This window comes from Salminus brasiliensis, chromosome 18, assembly GCF_030463535.1.
Source record: "Salminus brasiliensis chromosome 18, fSalBra1.hap2, whole genome shotgun sequence".
NCBI lineage: Eukaryota > Metazoa > Chordata > Actinopteri > Characiformes > Bryconidae > Salminus > Salminus brasiliensis.
The window spans coordinates 9,187,743-9,214,045 of NC_132895.1; the positions used below are offsets into that span (position 1 = coordinate 9,187,743).

The 26,303-nt window shown below is 42.4% G+C and overlaps 1 protein-coding gene across 7 annotated transcripts in view; it reads right to left on the reverse strand.

Moving 5' to 3' along the window:
- The window catches only part of nedd4l (NEDD4 like E3 ubiquitin protein ligase), a 127,985-nt gene that overhangs the window by 45,198 nt on the left and 56,484 nt on the right, over nucleotides 1-26,303 (reverse strand). For 3 of the 7 annotated variants that reach the window (XM_072662666.1, XM_072662664.1, XM_072662663.1), the window contains exons 6-13: nucleotides 12,032-12,082; nucleotides 11,551-11,601; nucleotides 8,653-8,714; nucleotides 7,474-7,576; nucleotides 6,152-6,309; nucleotides 4,684-4,819; nucleotides 4,150-4,329; nucleotides 681-758 (exon numbers count right to left, since the gene is read on the reverse strand). In XM_072662666.1, coding sequence (XP_072518767.1) covers nucleotides 681-758; nucleotides 4,150-4,329; nucleotides 4,684-4,819; nucleotides 6,152-6,309; nucleotides 7,474-7,576; nucleotides 8,653-8,714; nucleotides 11,551-11,601; nucleotides 12,032-12,082 — 819 coding nt within the window. Of the gene's footprint in view, nucleotides 1-680; nucleotides 759-4,149; nucleotides 4,330-4,683; nucleotides 4,820-6,151; nucleotides 6,310-7,473; nucleotides 7,577-8,652; nucleotides 8,715-11,550; nucleotides 11,602-12,031; nucleotides 12,083-21,584; nucleotides 22,970-26,303 lie in introns of those variants that run through there. The other 4 variants (XM_072662669.1, XM_072662665.1, XM_072662667.1 and 1 more) reach the window with 3 other exon arrangements.

Below are 26,303 nucleotides of genomic sequence, written 5' to 3' on the forward strand. Positions count from 1 at the left end.
TAACTCCTGTATCGTGACACATATTGTATCGCCAGGTTTCTACCAACATACTGCCCTAAAATAGTGTCAAACCACATGAAGAAGTCTAGCTCAAGTACAAAACTAAACTTAACAGGTATTGGCTGATCGACCACATTTAGGCTAAAATAAATAATAATAATAAAAAATCATTTCGTTTTGGGGCTAAACTACAGCTTTAAGAGGTGGAACAACATAACTGCCGGATTCTTTGTGTAAATTCCTCTTACGTCAAGGATTTGACACTTAATCTGTGCACAAGGTGTACTGAAGAGAAGCAGTACCCAACATAAAAGTACAATTACAGGTTGTTACAAGTAATGGGTTGTCCTACAAGCTTTAATAAAATGCCTCGTGACTCACACGCTTACTTTCACCCTGCATTCTTTCGGGGCAGGAATCGCCATCAAACAAAAGCTGCGGCTAATTATACAAATACCAGGGTGAATCGCTTCGATACACAATCTAACAACATCGCCACAGCCACTACACAGTGTCCTAGGCGTTCATTTGGAGATCACTGTCGAATACAGCGTCTTGTCATGAGTCACTCGGGAGGAAGAGAGCAAATCACCAGGGGAAGTGTGTGAGCAGCTCATGCACAGAGGAGTGGAGGAAGGATGTGAGGAACAGGAGGAGAAGAGGAAGGAAAAGAAGCGTACCATGGGGGGTGGAGGCTGGGCCTGGTCACTGACGCCATCGGTCATGCTGGAGGAACGCAGTCTGGACGAGAGGAGAGACTGAGAGAAGGAGGACAGAGAGATGGTTAGGTCATCACTGCTGTTACCTGTAGCTCTGTTTGTATATATTGCAAATGTATATGTTCAACTACACATGGTTAAGAGGGCAGTGGTGGCTCAGTGGTTAGAGCATTGGGGCTACTGATGACAGGGTTGTGGGTTCGATTCCCGGGCTTGGCAAGCTGCCACTGTTGGGCCCTGGAGCAAGGCCCTTTACCCTCTCTGCTCCCCAGGCGCTGGAGTTGGCTGCCCACCGCTCTGGGTGTGTGTGTACTCACTGCCCCTAGTTCACTAGTGTGTGTTCACTACCACAGATGGGTTAAATGCGGAGGACACATTTCGCTGTACAGTGTACATTGACAAATACGTGCACCTTTACCTTTTTACTTAAAAGATTTACCTAAATAGTAGTTCCAGTAACTGTAGGTGACCACTGCTGTTGCTTAGCAACCACAAGACATTTTCAGATGCAGCATAGATGGTCTCTGAGGTCACAACTGAATGTAGACTATACGGACAAAAGTTTTGGGACACCTGCTCATTCACTTTTTCTTCTGAAATCAAGGATATTAAAAAAAAGATTTTATTTAGCCTTTGTTGGAGCAATTGTCTACTGTAGGGAGAAGAAGTTTTTTTTACTAGATTTTGGATATTATTATAATAAATAAAACAGAAATTATTAATAAGAGAATATTAGAAATCATTTTTAAAAAACAAAAAGTCTTCTTTGCCAGGATAAAAAGGGCTTGGTGTATTTTTTTGTTGCTGTGTTTCTCCCTAAATTTGAGCTGTCAGTGTATTTTTCTAATATAATCTAATCCTCATTTCCTCCAGAATATGCACAAACTGAGCCGAACAGAGGCCAGCGATTTACACGGAGATGATTATACTGGGTGTGCAGTAAACAGGTAGCGATTTCATCCCTCCATCTCTCAGCACTGCAGCCTGTGCTAGAAGTCAGAATGAATGCACTGAAATGTGTGTGTGTGTGTGTGTGTGTGTGTGTGTGTGTGTGTGTGTGTGTGTGTGTGTGCGAGAGAGATACAGAGTGAGAGTTCACACTTCATCTGAAATACTGTGCAATAGGAACAGGTTTTTGACAGCCCAAATGTTATGTTAGCCTGAGGATGCTGTTATAGAGTCTTACTTATGAAACAGTTTCACAAGCAAGTAATAAGTGAAGAACTCGTTCATCATTAATTAATGCAGCCGTTCTCTGATTCACCTTCAAACGCCAACCATCTAAAAATGTCATTCATTGAATCCATACTCATCCATTCATCTTCTATTCAACCATCCCTCTCTTCTCCTCACAGAACTACACATTCATCCACCCTCTTCTCCATGTATTCATTTACCCACATATTCATTTATACACCCATCTGCCTTTCTATTCATTCATTCACCCAGTCATCCATCCACCCTCTTCTCTGTTCCCTCAACCATGCATCCATTCACCTGCTAATCTATCTATTCATTTTCTCAACCACCCATCCATTTAATTAATATCCATCTACAATTTAACCAGCAACCATCCATGTTCTCCATCTCTATTCATCCAACCATGCTCTCATTTATTCACCCATCCATTTATCTAGTTTCTACTCTGGACACAATTCACCTTCATATCCTTCTCATTCATCCTCTGCTTCATCATTCCCTCAATCATCCATCCATTCAGATTCTCTTTTATTAATTCACCCAACTAGCCATCCACATCCTCATTTTTCTATTTTTCTGTACATCCAACCATCTCATCTATTCACCTAGTTTCTACTCTATACATTCATCCACCTTCTTCTCTGTTCCCTCAACCATCCATCCATTATTTCCCCTATTCATTCATCTATTCACTAATCATTCACCCAACGTTCATTCATATTGTCCTTCCCATTCATTTATTCTTCCTCTCCTCTACCAATTCCTTAATGGTCCACCTATCCATCCATCCATTCGCTCCTCCACCATTCCCCCAACCATCAATCAATTCAGAATCTCATTTAACAGTTCATCTAACCAACCACCCATGTTCTCATTTTTCTCCTTTTTCTGTACATCCAATCATCCTCTCATCTATTCACCTACATCCATCCACCTTTTCCTCTGTTCCCTCAACCACCCATCCATTTAATCACACTCTAATCTGATTTACTCATGCATCCACTCATTACTCCTCCAACCATCCATTCATCTCCTTTATTAATTCAACCAACTATTCTCATTTTCTATTCATCCAACCATGCCCTCATATATTCATTCATGCTTCTAGTTTCTTCATCCATCCATTCATTCTTCTAGTTTCTCCATCCATCCATCCATTCATTCTTCTAGTTTCTCCATCCAACCATTTATTCATTCATTCTTCTAGTTTCTCCGTACAATCATTCCGTCTTCTAGTTTCTCCAACCATCCATTCTTCTAGTTTCTCCATCCAACCATCCACTAATTCATTCTTCTAGTTTCTCCATCCAACCATCCATCCATCCATTCTTCTAGTTTCTCCATCCAACCATCCATCCATTCATTCTTCTAGTTTCTCCATCCATCCATTCATTCATTTTTCTAGTTTCTCCATCCATCCATCCATCCATCCATTCATTCTTCTACTTTCTCCATACAACCATCCATCCATTCATTCTTCTAGTTTCTCCATCCATCCATTCTTCTAGATTCACCATCCATCCATCCATCCTTCTAGTTTCTCCATCCATCCATCCATCCTTCTAGTTTCTCCATCCATCCATCCATCCGGGTTCTTCTCAGCTCCCTCAACCATCCATCCATTCTTTCATTCTTCTAGGTTCCATCCATCCATCCATCCATCCATTCTTCTAGGTTCCATCCATCCATCCATCCATCCATTCTTCTAGTTTCTCCATCCATCCATTCTTCTAGATTCACCATCCATCCATCCATCCTTCTAGTTTCTCCATCCATCCATCCATCCGGGTTCTTCTCAGCTCCCTCAACCACCCACCCATTCTTTCCATTCACCCAACTATCCGTTCATATTCTTCTTCTCACTCATCCATTCTTTCTCTCCTCTACTATTCCCACACTCAGCCATGTGTCCATCCTCTCCTTCACCATTCTCTCAATCATCCATCAATCCAGAATCTCCTTTATTAGTTCACCTAACCAGCCACCCAGGTTCTCATTTTCTCTTGTTCTATTCATCCAACCTTGCTCTTCTCTAATCATTCACTCCTCCATCCCTCGTCCTGTCAGCCAGTCCGTCCACCCAACCATCCTCTTCTCTAATCATTCATTCAATTATTCATCCATCCTCTCTGTTATTTAATCCATCCACTCTTCTAATAACTTATTCATCCATCCATAATCCCACCACCCATCCCCTCTTCCTCTGCTGATCCCTCTATCTGTTCCTCACCCCAGAGTTGCTGGTTCCTGGAATTTCACCGTTGGTGTCTGGAGTAAGCGACAGCCTCAGGCTGATTTCCTCTGAAAACTCTGGTGTGCTGTACTGGTTGTGAAGGGGCGTGGCGTTAGAGGGGCCAGGTATAGCCTCACTTATCAGGGTGGGATCCTCTTCAGTGATTGGGTCCCATGTCTAAAAAGAGAAGCTCATTTAACCACATGCAAAATAAAAAGCTGAAAAAAACAATACAAATAATATAAACAATATAATATAATATACAACATTAAAATTACATCAGTAATGACACAGGTTCACTTTCAGCAGTTTTCTGCCTCATTTAGATGAAAACCAAATGTGTTATTTTAGAGCATCTGTTGCCAAACTGTAGATGAAAAAAATTTAAAGAATTTTTAAACTTTAAATATTTAAGAAAAATTTGAAATAATAAATAAATCTTAAAAAAAACAAGAAATGACCATAACTGCTCTGACCTCTCCTGAGGTCTTGAGAGGTTGTGAATGTAATATGATAAAAGGTCAGACGTACATCGTCGAGGTCTCTGGGGTCGAGGTGTTCATTCTCCAGGTCCTCACTGATATGGCGGCGGGAGCGGAACACTCTGTGAGCTTCCTGATTGATCTGCCGGAGATGGTTATCACTCTCCGTTTCCGACACCACATCACTAAACCAAAGAGAAGATACAACAACTCATCACTTCACATCACAGTCAGTGCAGCCTCTACACCTGCCCCAAAACAGCTCAACACTACCACCCATTACCACCATCCAGCAATTACCTCCAGTCTCTCAATGTTTAAGTAACTTCACAAAATCAGCATACCCAAGTCACATAATCCCCTCAAAACCACTGCAACTGGATGGAAATTGGATACTGTATGTCCAAATATTTGTAATTAAATGAATGCATTCAACTACTTTAGGTTGCACTCCTTGCTGACACAGATGTGCAAAAGCTGGTGGGCTATGAAAATCCATTACTTGTGACCCACATTAGCCCAGTAGCTCAAGCGCTAAACACTGAAGAAACAAACTTTTTTGACATTTTGTGCAACTAAATATGAGTTTTGGCAGAAGTATCATTTTAAATATGAACATTTTCATATTTGTATTCATCCTACTTTGGTTTCTCCTTCTAAAAAGCTGAAAGCGGCAAAATAGATGCTCAGATGAGTCAGGTCTGTCAGCAACACTGCTGATCTCTAGAAGCAGGCTGGGCACCTTCGCTATTGTTAAAGCTGATATTCAAACCTATTATTTTTCATAATTATAAAGCGGAGAAACTGGAACTGGGTCAGCTGTTCAGTGAAATATAACCGTATAAATGATCAAAATGCAGATATCATAGTGAAGGGTTATGTAAACGTTCTGCTTTTCTGGATATCATTCAGAATACAATATTATATATAGTTCTCTGACAATGAGTGTTTTATTCTGAGGCAAACAGGCTTCTAAAATGACTTTTGACCATTTTTCACCACAACCAGAGAGGAATACTTTACAGGATTAAGAGAAGAATACACAATAACAAAAAACATTCAAGCAAGAAGAAAAAAACTGAATAGTGAGTGAGTGGAGTTCAGTACTGTGACATAGCAAAAAGCTGCTTGTCAAGAAACTATAATTTGGCGGAAGGACTAACACTAACATTAAAACATATTAGACACTTCCTTCATGGATCAATTTATTTATTTCTTACTGTACTTATTTAAGCAATAAGCTGTGCATGAATGGAATAACAGAATGGCTGTGATGAGAAACGGTACTCGCTTTCGGCTCGTGTCTGCTTCACCACAGCCGTGCTGGTGGTTATTTGGTTATTTCACAATAACACACACCCTCTCGTCTTCTATTGCGGTAATATACATATACACACACACACATTATATATATATATATATAGAGAGAGAGAGAGAGAGAGAAAAAGCAGCACCGCTGGACCATATCACAGATTAATAGGAATTGTATGAAAGGAAGGTGTGTGAGAGAGACGTACACAGCACTGGGTCTTTTCCACTGCGTGGTGCGGTTATTGTGGTTGACGTAGTACGTTCGGCCGAGGTTATCCACCTTCTCCTCCCAGCCTGCTGGTAACGGAGGCAGCAGCTGCTGAGGCCTCCGAGAGCCATGATCTACAGCTTCTACATCCCACCCCTGAGAGAGCGAGAGAGAGCGAGTGTATGTATAAGAGATATATAAGCTGCATTCAGTGATGATGAAAACAGCTTAAAAGCATCAGTGCAGTACACACAGACACACACACAGACACACACACGGGGAGGCTCAGTCCTGCTTCTCTGGTTTTATTTGAAACGTTATAAGTAATAAGAAAGATTAAGGCAACAAGTAAACACAAAAACGAAGGGGAGAGAGGCTCTTTCACTGGCATGGAAGCTGAAGTGTAAGAAGCCCTCTGAGAGTCTCACTGTCTAAAACCATTCAGATCTGCAGACCACAGGTGGAAAAGGGACATTTTATGAGCTGTTCCAGAACTCCACTGTCTGCCTTTTTATTAAAGGGGCTCTAGGATATCATGCTGTATTTATCCTGGCATAGTTTAATAATGAGAGCACGGTACAAGCAACTGACATACTGTGAACCTCATAACCCTCATATCTGTCAGAACCAGAACAGAGCTGTAAAACGAGCCTGAAAACTCCAAACCCCACCGACCCGTTATATTTACACACACACAGACCACTAGAGAGATGGCTGTAGTCAAAGCTGCCGAAACAGTGAAGTGTGGCGACGACTTCAGGAGAATGTGGTGGTGTTGGTTCTGGAGAGCAGCTCATCACCTCCAGACTCTGCTAGTGGGTTGCTATACCAGGCCTCGGGACGACGGCTTTAACTGTGACAGTGTTCACAGAGACGGAGCTCAAACACAGCAAGTGATGGAGCCGAAGCCATGGCGGCAAATGGGAATCTGCACTAGACTAAAAGCTAACACTAGCAGAGTGAGGTCTACCATCTCCTCATCGTCTGTGTCGACTACCTCAGCTGAACCATGCTGGAGCTGAACACACATCAGAAGGGAAAGCACCGGTTTATCTTTACCCCAGTAAGACTGGAGAAAGCCCAGGGAAGCCCAACGCATTTAACACAGTCTGCTATATACATACCATAATACCACAAAGGCACAAAAAATCATAAACACTGGAACAAAACTTACCAGCAAAACATTAATATGAGAGAGAGAGAGAGAGAGAGAGAGAGAGAGAGAATTAAAGAAAGAGACACAGAGAGAGAGTAAGTGAGAGAGAGTGAGTGAGCGAGTTGGAGAGAGAGAGCAAGAGAAATGGAGCAGTAACTCCTCACCTCTGCCTCCTCCCTCATTTCAGTGCCGTCCTCTTCAGGAGCGCCGTTCTTAGGCAGGTAGGCCATCTTCAGCCGCAGATAACCCTTCACCCGCGACTTATGACTGTAGTATGCAAACACACACACACACACACACACACACACACACACACACACACCCATATGGGGGAGGGTGAGTTGTAGAGTGTCAAAGTAAGCACTAATAAAAAGAGAGTAATGGTACACCAACCACAAGTCTATTATTAGGATATCTGGATAGAGGATGTACAATAACATTAAACCTTCTGAACACACACACACACACACACACACACACACACACACACACACACACACACACACACATTCATGTGCTCATTTTAAAACACTAATATTATGTTTTCAGGCTCGTTCTAAGACATTAATACATTATAATACATTAAAGGTCCGAAAAAATGCCATTTATTAAATGACATACTGTACAGTCTGACTGCCAATTTGAAGTGCCAAGTGACGTGTGTGTGTGTGTGTGTGTGTGTGTGGCAGATTGTCACAACAGCTCTAACGTTTCAAAAGCGAGAGCAGTCTCACACTCACACAGAACTCGGCAAATTCACTTTCCATTTTTCAGTTTCATTTACACCTTTAGTGATGTTGGTGTGAAAGAGCATAACATTCAGATTTAACAAGCTCACAGGCTTAAATAATAAAACTACAAAATTTGCTAAAGCTTTAAATCTTATCTTAAATTATATAACATTGTAAAAACAAAACTAAAAAAAGAAAGAACAAAAAAACAAAACAAAAGAGAAAATCAACAGAAAAAAAACAAGAAAAAATAAAAACAAAAGACAATGAAAAAGTGAAAAACAAAAAAGTTAAACAATAGTAACACAAACAAAGAAAACTCATTAAAGTGCAGTTAAAACAAAACCTCACATTTACTAAAGGATTCAGTGCATCAGGTAATCTTACGTTTCATCTTGTGATTCTCGCTACGATTTGCTACGATTCAGAGGTTACTTTTTATTTATTACTATAAATACTTAAACACAAACACAAATGTGACTAAAGGGTTTATTTACACAGACTATAGACAACAAATAAATAAATAAATTCAATATTTCGCCACCTTCAGATCACTGCATTAGACACAATCAGTAATAATCAGTCATTTATCTCGAGGTTTGGAGCACTGACCTTCTGGGCCGCAGGAGGAAGTCTTTAAACGTGTACGGCCGCTCCATCGCCGGGTCCTCTGTCTGCAAACGAACACACAACACCTCACAATAAACAAACAAACAAACAAAACGACAACCAGCTCTGTTACTCCATCTGTGTATAAGTGTTCCTGGCAAACGCTAGTAGAGAACAGTGTGCACCTATTAGCCTAAAGAGGGAGGGGGGGGCTTTAGAACCTTTGGCCAACGTCCAGCTCTGGCTTACGCAACTAACGTCTCCCGTTACATATTCCATGCAGGCCGCAGGTTTGGGCGGCCCATTAGTGGCTCCGGAGGAATCGACGGAATCAGCAACTTTGGCTAGTGCCTGAGACCAGAAGCAGCTGGTAAAAAAAAGGGGCTTTCACAACCCCCCGAGGGTACGAACTGTACCTACAGGACACTACGAGGAACCCATCGGCTTTAACGAGAAGCTTCAGCTGGACACAGACAGCTCAATAAATGTTTTTATGTTTGAGAAGCTGTGGATGTTTTTTTTACTGTTTATTCAGTTTTTATTTGAGTTATTTGAGTTTTTTAATACAGAGAGACGGGGAGACAGGCGGGGAGACAGGCGGGGAGACAGGCGGGGAGACAGGCGGGGAGACAGGCGGGGAGACAGACGGGGAGACAGACGGGGAGACAGACGGGGAGACAGACGGGGAGAGAGACGGGGAGACGGGGAGACGGGGAGACAGACAAAAAGACAAAGACAGACAAAAAGACAAAGACAGAGCGAGACAGAGAGACATACAGAAAGACAGACAAACAGACACAGACAGTGAGAGACAGACATACAGACAGACAGGTAGACAGAGACAAGACCAATAAAAAAAAGAATTAAACAAAAAATTATTTAATTATCAAAATGAAATGTATATTAAAATAATTATTTATTTTTTCCTTTAAGCTGCACCCATTGCTGACATGGATGTGCAAATGCACACACACAACCTGTCTAATCCCTGTACAGAAGTACTGCCAATAGAATAGGACTCTCTGGAGGAGATAAACATGAACCCTTCGGCCCCATGCTGCCTAAGGCCAGGCGTGGGCTACAGGGGTATAAAGCTGTGCAACAGTGGAACCGTGTACTCTGGAATGATGGTTGGTGCTCCATCCAATACTTTTGGGATGGGGTAGGATGGTGACCATACAGCATCCTGAACTTACTAACACTCTTGTGGTGGAATGCAATTAAACATTCATTACAGCAGTGCTCCTCCCAAATTTAGTAACAAACCCTCTTCCCTGGACAGTAGAGACAGTTACTCCAACAACAGCAGGATAAACACGTCTTCATATCCTTGATTCCAGATGAAAAGAATGAGGTAGTAGGTGTCCCAATACTTTTGCTCATATACTGTGCTTTAACCTGGGTCCCACACTGAGGTTGAGAAGAACAAGTAACTGACCTTACTGCTGCTTCACGAAGGTGACTGTGCACTTTCACAGAGAACGAGTGGGAGTTTGTGATTACTGATGACGGCAGCCAAAGTGTAACCTGCTCCAGCTCACAGCCCAGAGCAGCAACCGCTACTACCAAGCATGAGCAGTGAGCGAGTGTTACAGTGAGTAACAGTGTTACTGTGAGCCTTGTTCAGGTTTCGTTTTAAAGGGAATTTCCACTGATGTTCCAAAACGGTGTAAACAGAGTGATTCAGAGGTTTAGGGTGAAACACACTGAGTCAGAATTGTTGCGAATGGTGGTGGTGAATGGAACCAGATGTCTGAAGGCTTTAATGCCTCTAAAAGCTAAATCAGAGCTACTGGATTAGAAGTGGTCAGGGATGCACTGCCTGATGTCTGAGACATTTTACAGCAGTCTATAACTTTACATACGTTGGATGGTACTGTATCAGGAAATGAATATATAATTGCTACACACAAACACACACACACACACACATATATATATATATATATATATATATATATATATATATATATATATATATATATATATATATATATATATATATATATACATTATATTATATTATATATAATTATATGAAATATATTATCTCAAGATACATACTTTTGTCCATATGTGTCTATAATGTGTATATTGTTGTTGTCACTTAAAAACCTTGCATGTCCAAAATGGCAACTTTATAGGAGAGGAAAAAAAACTTATAATAATATTAAAATAATAATAATAAAACATAAATAATGGAGCATTGGAGCATTTCTATTGGTGCATACTTCATTAAAATGTGATACAATGTGAATAACAGATTCACATTATGTCAAAGGGTAAAAACAGCAAAAATTTAGCTACAGGGTTTTTACTTGACAGAGACATATACAAATATACATACACACACACACACCTATCTATCTATACATACATATATATACACTTATACATATGTATACTTCAATACACCAATATTATATATATATATATATATATATATATATATATATATATATATATATATATATATACACATACATATATATATATATATACATATATATATATATACATATATATATACACACACACACACACACACACAAAATGGGGTGTAAGAAAATATTGATATATTGAAGTATTACAATATTCTTAAAGAATCATTCTCAGTGTGTGTACCATCTCAGTCATTGATGAGCCAGACCACCCTGAAGGCGCGTGTGTTTTTCGGTGGGCAGAGTTTTTCTGTTTGGAGCTGCAGGGGAGCCCTCGGACTCCGGCCCACATGTTTACGTTTCAAACAGCCTTCTTTCCACTCCCTACAGGGAGAGGGCCGCGGGGGCTTTGTGCTTTAATTACAACAACAGTCTTCCTCATGTGACACCGGCCATTCCAAGTCTCTCTCTCTCACACACACACACGCGTCTGACCAACACACAGGCAGAGCGGACTTACCGGCAGATGATTAAGAGGAACGTCCACCTGTCCCAGGAAGTCATCTCTTGTCTGTACATATATGAGAGAGAGAGAGAGAGAGAGAGAGAGAGAGAGACTGAGTAAGTATCTGGGAGCACATTAATGAGGAGTAGTATTTGAACTCCAGTGGGACTCAGGGGAAAACCACAGTCATGACTGAATTAAACACCTGCGTGACCCCTGACAAGAAAATGTGTGTGATCAGCAAGAGCGCGCGAGAGAGAGAAAGAGAGAGAGATAGGACAAGAACGAGAGAGAAACCCAGCGTGCAATCACCTCAGTGAAGAAGTCAGAAGGAGTCAGTGAGGGTCAGAATCTGAGAGTTTGCGTTTGTGAATCTTAGCGTGAATGAGTGCGAGACTCTGGTCTCAAGCCTGCAGTCGTATCCTATAAAGCCACACAGTGAAATCACCAGGCGCCATTGACAGGTGGTTAAGTGACGCCGGCCCGACTAGGTTACCTGTCCCAGGTGGAATAGCCCATTCTTGGGTCGATCGTGACCAAAGTGTGCCTGTGTGGAAGAAACTTGTTTAAACATCAGGGAGCAGCGCGCACACACACACACACACACACACACACACACACACACACACACACACACACACACAAACACACAGGGTCTGACTTGACATGATGTTCCCACACTCATGTCCTCCTCACTGGGGGCTCATGATATCTTCAGAATACATGATATTCAGGCTGACTGTAGCTGAATAAACTGAACTACACACAAGAATTCATTAATACAGTCTGACTGAAACATCACCAGGGATAAATCAGGACCAGGACCAATCATTAGTTCCAATAAAGCACTGATATGGGTATACCGATCTCATTGCGGTCACACACAAAACCTTGTTTCTCCATTTGTAATTTTTTTTTTTCTTTTTTTTTTACTTTACTTTGACATAATGCGAATCTGGCCGCTGTTCCTCACATTGTGTTCAAGGTTCATTAGAAATGCTCAATTTCTATTCTATTCAAATTTTTGAAAAAAGTTACAGACATCCATTAAAATGTAAAGTTTTTTTTGCGTCTCCTGAAATTGTGATATTGTATGGATGTCCAAAAGTGTCTGTGTGACTGCAACAACATATTTAAATACAATTGTTAATCACATAACTGCATAATATAAATATAAAATACATAGTTATTAATCCCCCCTGTCCTCCATGTAAATAAATAACAAAAAAATAAGGTTTTGAGGATTAGTTTCCAGATATACCTTTACTAATACTTAAAAAAAAAAAAAAAAAAAAAAAAAAAAAAGTTTATGCAACTTTACGTCATGCGACGTAAGTTTACGTTTATGCAAGGCTTAAAAAATTTATGTTTAAATAAAGGTAAAGGTGCAAGCAAAATGTGTCCTCCACTTTTGACCAATCTGTTATACAGAACACACACACAAACACTAGTGAACTAGGGGCAATGAGCACACACACACACACACACACACACACACACACACACACACACACACACACACACACGGCAGCCAACTCCAGCACACGGGGAGCAGAGGGGGCGAATTGCCTTGCTCAAGGGCCCAACAGTGGTAGCTTGCAGAGCCCCGTATGGAACCCCCAACCCTGTCATCAATAGCCTCATTACATTTACATTAACATCAACTACCAAAACAACCAATATTCCAGAGAGCACAGCTCTACTGCTCCACAGCTGTTGGGGGCTTTATAACCCTCTAGCTCACACCTGGCATTAGGCAGCATGGTGCCAATAGCTTCATGTTTATCTGCTCCAGTGTGTCCTATTCTATTAGCAGTACTTTTCTACAGGGAATAGACAAGCTGTGTATGTACATTTGAACACCTGTGTAGCAGCAATGGGTGCAATGTAAAGTAGCTGAATACGTTCAATAGAAGGGGTTTCCACAAATATTTGGACATTTAGAGTACCTTATAGTAATTGGTGAGTACTTCACAATTGGGACAAAGCCCATTTGTTTTCTTTGCAACACAAACTGATATCATAACACTGATGCATGTAAAATTCATATTTCTATAAAAGTGTGGAGTCAGTCCAATTTTATCAAGCATTCCCTACATTTTATTGCAGAAATGTCAACAGTAATTTCCTGACCTCCTCTTTCTTCCTGAACCTGCTAGCTTCGACTGGTCAGTGGACTATTTCCACTTGTTTATAGTAAACCTATTGTAGATCTAATCAAGTCTGTCGGGAGCCCACTATGTGTTCTTTACAACCCATCTGACATTTAGTACACCAGTAAGTCTGAGCAAAACAGCAGAACACAGAGCCACTGTCCAGCTTCAGATAACAGCCTTCAGTCTCGGCTGAAAGGGTATGAATGAGTCACCCAGTGTGGAGCTGTTAAACTGTAGTGAGATCACCCACACATTCTCCTCCTGTTTCAGCTATGAGGCTCCGGTTGATACTTCACAAGCTTTTAAACCACAGGACTTTGCTTCTACCATGGTTTATTTACAACAACCAACACCACCAACACACTAAAGCGAACGGCCCTTTAGAAGTTATAGATTTCTGGAGAAGTGGGCTGAATGTCCTCAGGCTGGCTTAATAGGTTGAAACATTTACAGGCCTACAGTGAACAAAGCTGCACATGCATCGCTTAATGTATAACACACAGCGTATAATTACTTTTTAAATCATTTAAATCTTATTTTAATTTCAGTTTCTTTCACTACTTTTATTAGAATTATGATTTTATTAAAGCAGTCTGTTTAGTAGTTTAGCTTTATTTTACTTTTCTCTTTAATCTTACTTTTATTTTTAAAGTATTAAAATTATCTTTATATTTTATTTAGTGGTTGTTTTAAATTATTTTTTTTATTTAATTTTATTTAAAAAAAATTATACAATTTATTATTTTATTTTTTATTTATTTTGTTGGTTGTCATAAAACCTTACTTAAAAAAAAATATTTTTTAAATTATTTTTTACTAAATAAGCAGATCTTTCACTATCCTGATTTTTTTCTTGTGAATTTCTTTTATTTGTTGACTGATTTTATTTGTTTAAATATTTTATTTTCCCTTTTGATCCTTGTTTACTGTAAATACAAGGTGCAAATACCATTTTTGAATAAGGGATTCATCTTTATTGTCTGATACCCCTCTAGCCCACACCTGGCATTAGGCAGCATGGTGCCAATAGGTTCATGTAGGGTCACCTTACTTTGACCTACTTATTTTTACTAAGTAAATCCTACATTATTCCTACATTACTCCTCCTCCAGCAGATCTTTCATTATCCCGATTTATTCTGGTAAATGTCTTTCATTTGTTGACGGATTTTAGTTGGTTAAATATTTTATTTTATTTTCCCTTTCGATCCTTGTTTATATACCATTTTTGATCATTTTTGACCATTTTCATCTTTATTGTCTTCATTGTAAGTTAGCAAATTCATAACACTGAAAAGCTAATCTCTACATAGAAATTATTTGGTAACTAAGCTAAATAAATATCAAAATAATTTAATTTTAATTAATTTTACTCATTAATTTTTTACTCGTCATTTATTTGAAACACCTGATACTTCAACTCAACTGTGTAAAACCATGTACCAAACCAGTCCACACGGACCCAGAGAAGGTCCATATATATTTGCTCCAACCTCTAGGGATAAACAAAAAAAGTGGAGCACCAGGGGGTCCAGAGAACCACAGTCTTGGGCAGTTTAAAAGAAAAACTTCCTGATTAATTTAATGCAAATCTGGATTAACAGGCATTCGTTTCCTATTCAATACGAGGTCCACCTTCAAGCCTGTGATGGAAAAGTGACTCTAAAAATCCAAAAACGCCAGTGAATGGCGAGATATCACAGAAGCCACTGCTGTTCTTTCTCTAGAAGCCATATGAGTACTCCATCCACTCTGCTGAGGAGGAATGAAAAAGCATGAACGTTCTCCAGGCTAACTTTTCAGTCGTTTAGACACAGCATGTGTGCCGGATCACCGTTGCCAATTATGATAAAGTGCATTCATTTAAAAGTGCATCCATTCCTGAGCTCTCAGCTGCAATACAGCCTTTTATGTAGATACGATGGAAGGAGAAAAAGAGGGAGGGACAGAAGAAGGGAGTAAAAGGTAGAAGAAAAAAAGAAATATACAGAAAGAAGAAGTCGTCATATTGGCCCTGCAATTCCTCCCCTCTGTACTCGTCCTCAGGGGAATCCCTGCTGCCATTTTGAAGGATATTCTAGATCTTGAAATGGTTCAACGAAGTTTCCACCAGTAGCCCTCTAACCCTCGATGTGAGGGAGGAAGTCCACAAAACTTCAGGCAGCGCTACTTTCTAAGGTGCCGTTAAAACTCCAAGGGAAAATTCTTTAGCTAGCACTGGATAACGTGTGCCATTTCATCGTGGGCCAAAACTAAAATTAATGCTAAAAAAGAAAATGCTGATTAACATTATCTTACCATTATCATTACCTTCATTTGCTGCTGTCAAAATACTAGCAACCTTTGGACATCTCCAAAATGTCAACTTTACAGGAAAAGATCTCATACAAAAGATCTTAACATTAATTGGATGAAACATTCAATGTCAAACAAAATTAATGTTTTGGAGCATTTCTATTGGTCCATTCCTCCTGAAATGACCACAATATAAAGAACAATTGTCAGATGAAATGATAAAACTGCAAAAATGACTGAATATTCCAGGTTTCTTTGGGAGATATAAGGCGTGGTATACATTTACATTTACGGCATTTAGCAGACGCTCTTATCCAGAGCGACTTGTGCTTTGCTATTTACCCAAAAAAAAACTCATCTAGTTTGAAAAGGCTAAAAATTCAAAGATACCTTTAAGCTTTAGACTCTACTAAGCACAAGTCAATAAGGTGACCATAATACTCTGCTAGTCGCCCAAGTACTCTCAGAAGAGGTGGGTCTTCAGTCTACGTTTGAGGACAGCGAGTGACTCTGCCGTTCGGACACCCAGGGGAAGCTCGTTCCACCACTTTGGTGCCAGGACAGAAAGAAGCCTGGACGCTTGTCTTCCAAGGATTTTGAGGGATGGCGGGTCGAGCCGATTCGTACTTGAAACTCGAAGGGCTCTTGGTGCGGATCAGCTTTTGACCATTGCCATCAAGTACGGAGGGGCTGGTGCTTTCTTGGCTTTGTGGGCCAGGGTTTTAAATCTGATGCGGGAAGCAGCTACAGGAAGCCAGTGAAGAGAACGCAGCAGTGGAGAGACATGGCTGAATTTAACTGTATTGGTTTGGCACCAAGAGAGGGCAGTCATTGGTTGTGGCACTCTTGACCCTCGGTTTCCTGTTATTTCTCTCCTGAAAGAAATCTTTTGTTCCAATAGTAAGTTTGATCCGTTTTTTTTCAATCAAACACAGTATTGATTTTACATGAATAACTTACAGCAGGCTCTGAGTGGCTCCACTAACACGCTACTACTATGACCCAGGGGTCACAAGTTCGAATCCCGAGCCATGCCACTTTACCAACAACGGCCAGAGGATTCAGCGAGAACGCAACTGGCAGTGCTGTCTCCAGGTGGGTTGATTGAGACCACATCTCCCCTCAGCACTCCTGTGATGCGACATTGCCTGGCACAGAGCTGAGGACCCGGCGCTTTCCTCGGAGCTAGTCAGCTGCCCGGCAATCCCACAGTTCGGAAAGAGCCCATGGCTGGCTTTGCAAGTATCTTAGGAAATTCGGGAGCATTGCCGGCGCTAGGGGGAGCTATGAATGGCAGTACCTATGGACCTATGCCAGTCTTGCTTGCTGACATAGCAGCACCATGCACTGGCAGGTGGTGCTCTCAGAAAGCATGGAACGTGCCCAAATTGAACACTTGTGCTCAGAACTTGGCCAGATGTTCACGTGAATGGCTCTTGTAGTAAACTCAGAAAGCCTAGCTCATTGGCTACCCTTGGCCTGTTGTACTCTCCGGTTGGCTGGAGTCTCGTGAAACCTGCTACAGATCTTTAAGGCAGCGTGTGAGATCAGAGGAGAGCTGAGCTGGCAGCACAGAGCCCTGGGCCTAGTATAGCATGTAGGGTAAAGTTAGTATGTACCAGCAGGGCCCAAGTCCTTAAATAAAACTCCCTCTACAAATCCCCAGAGATGAATGCAGTCTAAAATTAGCAACAGGACCCGTGCCAATGCAACAGAAAAAAGAACACGTATAGCCACACAACACAGTCGGGGCTTTCTGAATGGCACACAGCAGGGGAGCACAGCAGCAGAAAGTAGGAACAGCTTGACCTTCTTATTACTTCTCTACCTGTCTTGCACTCTCTACCCTTTTCTTTATCGGCCTACCTTCCCTATCTCACACACACACACACACACACACACACACACACACACACACACACACACACACACAGGCTTTTTCAAAAGCTCCCCATTCCCTCATGGCATCTGGAAGAGGCCAGTCACTTAAGACACATATTGCACATATCTTCCAAGCAGAGTGATAGCGAGCAGTCATGCGGGGAGACCTGAAAGTCTTAGCAGGACGACGGCCAAGTCCTTGGGAAGTCCTGCAGAATAGCAGATTTCAACACATATGTTGGTAGACGGAGCCAGAAAGGATGGCTTGAAACCCATCACATGATGCTTATGCTATAACTGAGGAAATGCGGGGAGATGGTTTTCGGTTTTATTTGGTGCAAAAATTTGTTACTTGGACATAGAAATTAAAATACAAATTTCAGGGCTTTTAGGTGTTTACAATTTCTTAGTTACTTTGTGTCGTAAGTGTTTAAACAGGCCGACAGTACGGCGTCTTATTACAAACGATTCCAGTCACCAGCAGCAGGTGATGAAGTTACAGTCTCCCTCCAGACTGCTACTGAAGGCCAGAAAGTTTGTGATTTACTTCACAGATCAGGCCGTTTCCTATTTTGTCCTACTCTGCTTTGCTGTAAAAAAAAAGGTCCAGCAATAAAAAGAAATAATAAAAAAATTATGTAAATGATACTATAGCCAGAATAATTAGAATACCTAAGTACTTGCTTGTTACGCTGATCTTCCTTCCGTAATTTAAGATTAGGAGGATGGCCACAGAACTTGCAGCCAAAAATCCAGTTTATGAGCAAAACTCTTCTTGATGGTGTTCCAACGTTCTTCCAAACATTATAACAATAAATAAATCATATAACAAAAAAGAAAACTGAGCTGGTTTAATGCACCATAAATCCATGCCAGACATGCATATCATCTTTCCTCGCTTTCCATATGGCCACTAAGAAGAACCAAAGAGCACAGATCCTGTGAGAACACCTTAAAATGTCTGGATATAAGGCTCTGAGTGGTCCAGCGAACTAAGGTGCTGCTACCATGACCCAAGGATCACTCATTTGAATCCCAGGTCATGCTCCCTGCCTTCGGAAGCCAGAGCACGGAAAAGCACAGTTGGCCTGTCTCCATCCGGGTGGGTAGATGGCTCCTGCTACTGAACAGCAGAATTTTGTGATCTACTTCACTTTGCTACTTTGCTCTGCTCTTCCGGGCTCCATGCTATCGGCTATCGGAGTCTGGGGGTGCACAATTTGCCTTGGTCTCTTTCAGCGGCTAGATGGCACTCTCTCTACATCACTACATTGTTATGCTAGTCAGCATGGCCATCTGCTAGCCAACGCAACAGGCATGTTAGTTGCCCGTTGACACTGCATTGAAGGGAAGACGAGCTTGTTGGTACCCAGCTTTGTTGCCTCGGTTTTCGTCAGAGCGGATTGGTTGGTACTACTACCTACTCTCTTCAAAATAAAGGTGCTACAATTTTACGATTCTGAACAGTTGTGTGTAAAAAAACCTTTAATCATCGACTTCTTAAAACCTTTTAAATATTAACGCGTAGCTGTCGCATACTGAATTTACACAGATTGCCAGGTGAAGTGAAAAACCTTGATTATCTTCATCTACAGTGGCACCTGTCAAGAGGTAGGATACATTAGGCAGCAAGTAAACAGTCAGTTTGCCTTAAAAGCAGAAACAATGGGAAAGCATAAGAAATCTGAGGCACTTTGACAAGAGTCAAATGGCTAGACGACTGGGTCAGAGCATCTCCAAAATATCAGGCAGTTCTTGTGGGGTGTTTCTAGTATGCAGTGGTCAGTCCCTACCAAAGTAGTCTACGAACAGACAATCAGTGAACTGCTGACAGGGTCATAGGCACCCATGTGATCCTTGGAGGCCCCACCTCACAATATACAGGACTTAAAAAGATCTGCTGTCAACGTCCTGGTGCCAGATATTACTGGACGCCTTCAGAGGTCTTGTGGAGTCCATGCCTCAATAGGCCAGATTAATTGTGGCAGCACAAGGTGGACCTACTCAATATCAGGCAGGTAATGTTAATGGTACAGCTGATCGGTGTACTTTGGACTGCAGTAACAAGCGCACATGCAATTATTGTTCATTATGAAATATTATTGTCTTAAACGTTTTTGGAAATGCTTTAAAAAAAACCACCAGAGCATGTTGCTCAAGCCAGCCCTAGAAAAAAAACACTTTGAAGAACCCATTAGGTGGTTAGGCGGAGATTGGATGGGTTTGAGAAGGTTTAATAGGTTCTTCATGGTGGTCTTCTCACAACTGCTCATTAAAAAAAAATACCTAGATCCACAGCAGTACTAACACCAAGATTAGGTACAGTAGGAATAAATGGGAAAAGGGGAAAGTGTCTGTGTACTTTTTAGAAGCCAGCACCTTTCACTCTCCATAACACTTGTTGGCACCAACACCTGATCCAGGCCTCACTAATCTTTCAAGATAATACGAGCGATGACACAGCTGTTGTCAATGCGCGACCCAGAACAGGAAACTAGATCAGTAGAAGCATTTGCTTCAGCTGATGAACTCAACACTGAGCTTCCCGGACACTTCACTTCCAGTAAAGCCCTTCCAGCAGGTAATGGAAACACTCACCAACACTTCCTTAGGGCTGCCACAACGTGAATGACATCACCACATTTATGACTTTTAGGCCTATCATTTACAAATCTACCAAGCTGTAAAAACAAATTTCTCTTTTTACACTTCTGGAAAATTCTGGGGGAAAAAGGTTACGAAATATTTGCTCCAAAAAAGCCATTCATAAAGCAGGGTTGTTTTGACTGTGAGAAACTAAAATAGCAATATAATCATTTACAAAAATATTGCATCTCAGATTAAGGCTTTCTTGACGCTTGATCTCTGGAAGGTAACTAGAGCAAACTTGCTGTACTTTCTGCAAACTGGAGGACTCCACATTCAACCTCAGTAACTGCTCTTCACTCTCTTAAGGCACGGACACAGATACCTTAAACATCTTTACAGTTATTTCAGCCGTAATGATATCCTAGACCTTAATGACCACAGAGCAGCTGAGGTGGACGGTGACCCTGGTCAAGGGGGAAGATCTGAAAACCAACAACAGCACTTGATGCAGGTCTAAAGATAGCACAGCAACCTCTTAAAGAGACAAAAAGCCAAGCAGGAGAGCTGGCCCTGGGGCCGTTGGATAAACCTAGGAACTCTCAGTACAGCCCTGTTATTCTTTTTCCTCTTTGTCGAGAAAAGCCACCAAACTCTCTGGTAGCATCTGCATGCCTGTGGTTGGGAAACCAAAGACCATGCGGTTAAGCTTTGCTCCTGGCTTCCATTTTCTTAGGATTCTCACTTCCCAGAATGTGGCTAGCTCCGTTCTATACGGCCTCCCCTCCCCTACTCTACTCTACTCGAGTCCCAAACTCGCTACCTCATCTTGTCTGCTTTTCCCATTTGCCATCCACTTATTAACTATTAATGTCGTGAATTATTGACTACACAAGCCCCAACACAGCACACACCTAGCGTCACATTCTAGGTCCTGCCAGACCCGCAAGAAAAGCAATCATATACTATGAAAGTAAAGGAAAATAAATAAAATAGCCAGCTAGTTACACAGGTCTTAAAGGCAAAGGTTCCGATCCAAAAGAAACAACACGTAGCATTTTTGGGTCAATAAATAAAAGAATGATTGATAGCTGCATAGCATGCTGAATTTTAGATCCCGGGTCCTAATTACCTGTGGGCTGTTCCAGTTAGGCCCCTTTCCAAAGCTAATATCCTGCACAGAGTTAGACCTGCGGTCGCCTCCTTGACTGAAATAGATCTTAAACTTGGGATGCCTTTGGTTCTGTTCTTTCCTGATCTTAAACGTGCAGCCTTGGGATCCATCCTCAACCACTTCGCTTTCTGTATCCATTTCGGATATAGGAGCATGGAGGTTGGGCATGGAACCAGGGCGTGAAGGAACGGTTCTTGGCTGTACGGGCTGAGACGTGCTCCTCTCCAGTCGGATTCGGGGGTAACGTGAGTCTCGGAAGTTCTTAGAACCAACGAAGCTGGGACTGGTTGGCTCCCTCTGGCCGTTTGCATTCATAGACATACCCCCGTCTTGCTGCAGCTGGAAGACGAGTCTTCGGGTACCAGAAGTCCCGTTTGTGGTTGGCTGGACAGACCAGCGGCAGGCTCCGTTTTGGCCATCTGGAGTGTAGGGCAATATCGTGAACTGCTGAACATCTGAGCCACCCATAAAGGCATTTTGCTGGATGCAAAAGCCACCAACACTGCTTCCTGGAGGGCCTCCATTGGCAATCCCAATAGAAGAGTGTGTATTCTGGGCATCATAAGGCCTGACACAGAAGACTCTCCTTGTGGGATGGCCAGGTTCCATGCCATGACTAGTCTGGTCCACTAACAGGCTAGGTGGACTGTCCCTTCTGTAGTAACTGGGAGGGTTGGACCACCCTTCCCCAGGCTCTGTGTAGGGTGGAGCTGGATCCTGAGGATATTCTGGAGGTAAATCCATGGACTGTATGTCTTCTTGAGACGTAGCTGAGCGTTGGAGGGATATCTGCATGGACGAGCTCTTGGTGGGTCGTGGTTCAGGTTGGCTCTGGAGCTGTGGTATGAACATGGAGGAGCTGCGTTTCAGGAGATTATCAGAAACTCCAGGCGGGCCAGAAGTGCTTTCCTCCTCCTGCGCTAGATTCCTCGAGCTCATGCGCAACAGCATGGTGCCTGCTCCAGAAACGCTACAGCGCCTTCCATTAGAATCAGCGATTCCATTTTCATCTTCATCCAGCTCCTGCAGTTCAGGAGCAGTGTTGCTCCGGCCAGAACCAAAGTACAGACGCAGCCGGTGAGACATTCTACCTACTGTTGTAGCCTGGACGAGGATAGGTTGCCCTTTTAGTCTTAGTCTTGGTTCCTCTCAGTGTTTCTTCCTCATGTTCTTGGAAGTTTCTCCTGCCACCGTTCCACTCCGAGTGACTGTAATGGATCTGGAGCCGGGGCTTCTGGAAAGCTGCTTTGGGACAACGTCTTTAGTTTAAGGCACACCGCAAACAAAAGGGAACTCTGAATTCTCACGTCTTGTCCCGCTCCGTCTCGGTCTGGCTCCTGCCGGCTTGGTCTCGCTCACCCCTTTAAAAGTGTGTCTGATCGCTTCTGCTCTCACTCACCCACACAATTTCCCCCTCTCCTCTGCCTTTCCCTCACTTGCACATGGAAGAGAGAGAGAGCGAGCAAGAGAGCAAGAGAGAGTGCGAGAGAGCGCAGCTCGATACACACAGTAACAAGAGAGGTACTGCCAACAGGCAGCAAACTTCAGCCCACAAGCTCCCAACGAGACAGAGAAGGAGCTAGAGAGAGTGAATGAGAGAGAGAGAGAGAGAGAGAAAGAGCGAGAGAGGGAGAGCAAGGGGGAGGGGGTAAAAAAAAAAAAAAAAAAAAAAAAACCCTCTCATTTACCAAACTGTTAGTGCTGCTGCTCGATAGTGACAGACAGCAGAAATAGCCAGAGTGACACGCAGCATTCCAGGCATGATTGGATAAGGGCGCCTGGCACTCAGGCCAAGCTGAGGTGAGGGTAGGGTAGGGTGGCCTCAAACTCAAACTCAAACAGCCACTCCCCTTTTTTAGAAAACACACCCCCGGTCAACTTCACCACCCAGCTAGACCCAAACAGCCCTCTCTCAGCTGCTGCTGATCTGTCAGGATGAAGTAGGCCCCCGAGAGAGGGACAACGAGAGAGAAAGACAGAGAGAGAGGTAGAGAGAGATCGCAGCTGAGTCAGGAAACACACTCTCCACAAACCCATAAATCTGTGCACTCTTGGTCATCCCACACACTGAGGACATGAGGCCAAGCCAAGCTGGGACGTGGGCTAATGCCCCCCAATGATGCATTTCACAGTCTCAAAGAACCTGGGAATCCTGCTCCTTTGATGCAGAGTTAGAAAGACCCCCACCCACCCCCCAAAAAAATTCAACAACACAAAGCACACATGACCACGTCATTCGGGAGAAGCAGGTGGCTTCTGAAACCCAATCTCACCGGCTTTCAGATCAGTCAATTCACAGCAAAAACAACAAAACAGCTGAGCTGATACTGGCCCACTTTTGTCACTGCCCATGTAAGGCCTGCCTTCAAACAGTGTATGTGACTATGAGGTGTTTACACCTGGCATAAACATGGGTTCACATCCTGTATGAATATGTATATATTTTTTAAGGAGGAGGCCTTTGGCTTGTCTTAAGAATTTGACTGAGGTTTGCCACAGACTTGAGCGAGCCCAGGTATCTGTGCCATGCAAAATGAAACGAGAAGCCTCCTCACGCGCAGTCATACTTGAGGAAAAAAAAAAAAAAGATGACGGATTATTTACCTAATTGGTCGACTGGCACTGAATTAATAGAACCTGGGGTGATTTCTATGGCTCGCTTTACAGAAGGTAAAATGTGTCTGAATCTTTACTGGCGATGGAGCCGAGGTCCATAAAAATGACAGACATGGAGCATTCATAATAATTACATTCGCCCACCTCCCTGTATAAAACTAGTCCTGTCTGAATAGGGCTTATGATGTTGACCTCCTGCAAGAGTACTCTTGGACCAGCTACTCACCAGCACTCCTTTTCTAACAACAGTGACTGAGGACAACGGTCACAACCGCTGGTCATTTTGCCGAAGATCAACAAATGAAGCCACAACCTTGACCACTGTGGAAATAAAAGTACTGAAAACAGGCACAGCTGCTTTACTTTAAGACTTGAGGTTTCTTGTGGTTCCACATTTCCGAGCACTCTCAGAGACCAGTTGTATGTTTCTGACTGACTTTCAATATTGTTCACGGTCACAAATGGTTGCCTATGGTTAACCCTTGGGTTTAAAAAAAACTTTACTCTGAAAAAAATGACATGACTTGTCATCTTCTGAACAAACACTGTGACAAACCGCACCAATTTCCATTGTGTGCTGGAACTAAACTATAAAAACGAGCCGATTGTGTGCATAAACTGAACACTCCCAGGCTTTTCTGAGTCTATCCAAGCTTTGAGCAGCAGACTGAGGCATACGCATTGCGTCTGACTAGACTCAGACAAATGTGTAGACCAAGCAATGTGGTCCACAGGGTTGGAATCCACAGGTCTCATAGGGTTTGCTTTTTTTTGTCAGCTGACAATGAAAGAACAGGTCATTCTTTCAGCATCCATTTACCTGTTCATGATTCTTATGGGTATACATCTGTTGTGGCTAAATGAATAGATCAACAGCTTAGATTTACATCACTTCCCCTCCAAGCGTGGTCAGCCGAGACCTGACTGCTGCCCAAAACTTGCTTCTTTACCTCGACAGCACAGGAGCTACACGGTAACAGAGCTACCAAGTAATAAAAGCTTAAACCCTTCAAATTAGCATCATGAAAGCTGCATGCCTGAACCATCACACACGGTTCTGGACATACAAGACCGTCCATAATGACCGAGCTCTTCCATCTGGTATTCTTTATTCATCTTTCCACAACATCTCAATCCTCCCATGGAAAAACCGACTGTGTTTGCTACTCCTCAAGTATTCTTAGCACAGCCTCTAGCCCAACTCTAGTCTGTGGTAACAGTCTATATAGCTGGGAGATTAGTCTTTGTTTATAAAACTCTTTAGGTCTTTGCCCTTTAGTGGGTTCTGTCAAACCAACTCAAACTTGACTTTTTTTTTTTTTACCCCCCAACTTGGCCCTGCTCAGCTACAGTGAGTCCCAGGCAAACAGCTCCTCAGGCACTGCTGTACCAGCTCAATTCTGCTGTACTAGCTCAACGAAGAATGAGTTTGAGTGGGCTTCCTATGAGAGGGCTATTGGTTTTGAGGCCACTCTTGGCCAGAAGAGGGCAGCTTAAAAAAAAAAAAAAGAATAAAAAAAAAAAAGGGGGGGGGGGGTGGGCAGACAACATGGCATGAGCATTACTCTTGCAGTGCCAAACACAGTGGGCCTGAGCACTGAGAAAACAGAAATCAGGGTTTACTGCTATTTCCCCATCAGCCTGTTTGCTCACTTATTCACTGAGGCATTCCCTCCATCCCTCCAAATATTTTTTCCACCCTCTTCTCTTTCCTTTTATTTTAACATTCTTTTCCCCCCCTCCACTTATTTTGGTTTATTGGCGTAGTCGGCAGTCATTCAGACAGAAAAGTCTTATTGCTCCTGGGTGTGTATTCTTCATTTTCTACTGAAGAAATTGCCATTCTGACAGTGATTAATACACAAGCGTGTTTACACCAATCTAATGACATGCTGCCAACCAATGTCCAAACAGGTGACAGGCAAATCCAATCAGCTGGGTTTGTCACAGTCGACAGAAAAGGCCACCAGGCAAGGTGGAATTAGAGATGTCATGGCTTTTATGCGATTATTTAGTGATCTTAGGTGAGGTTTCAGCTTTACGGTTAGCATCTTTAATTGT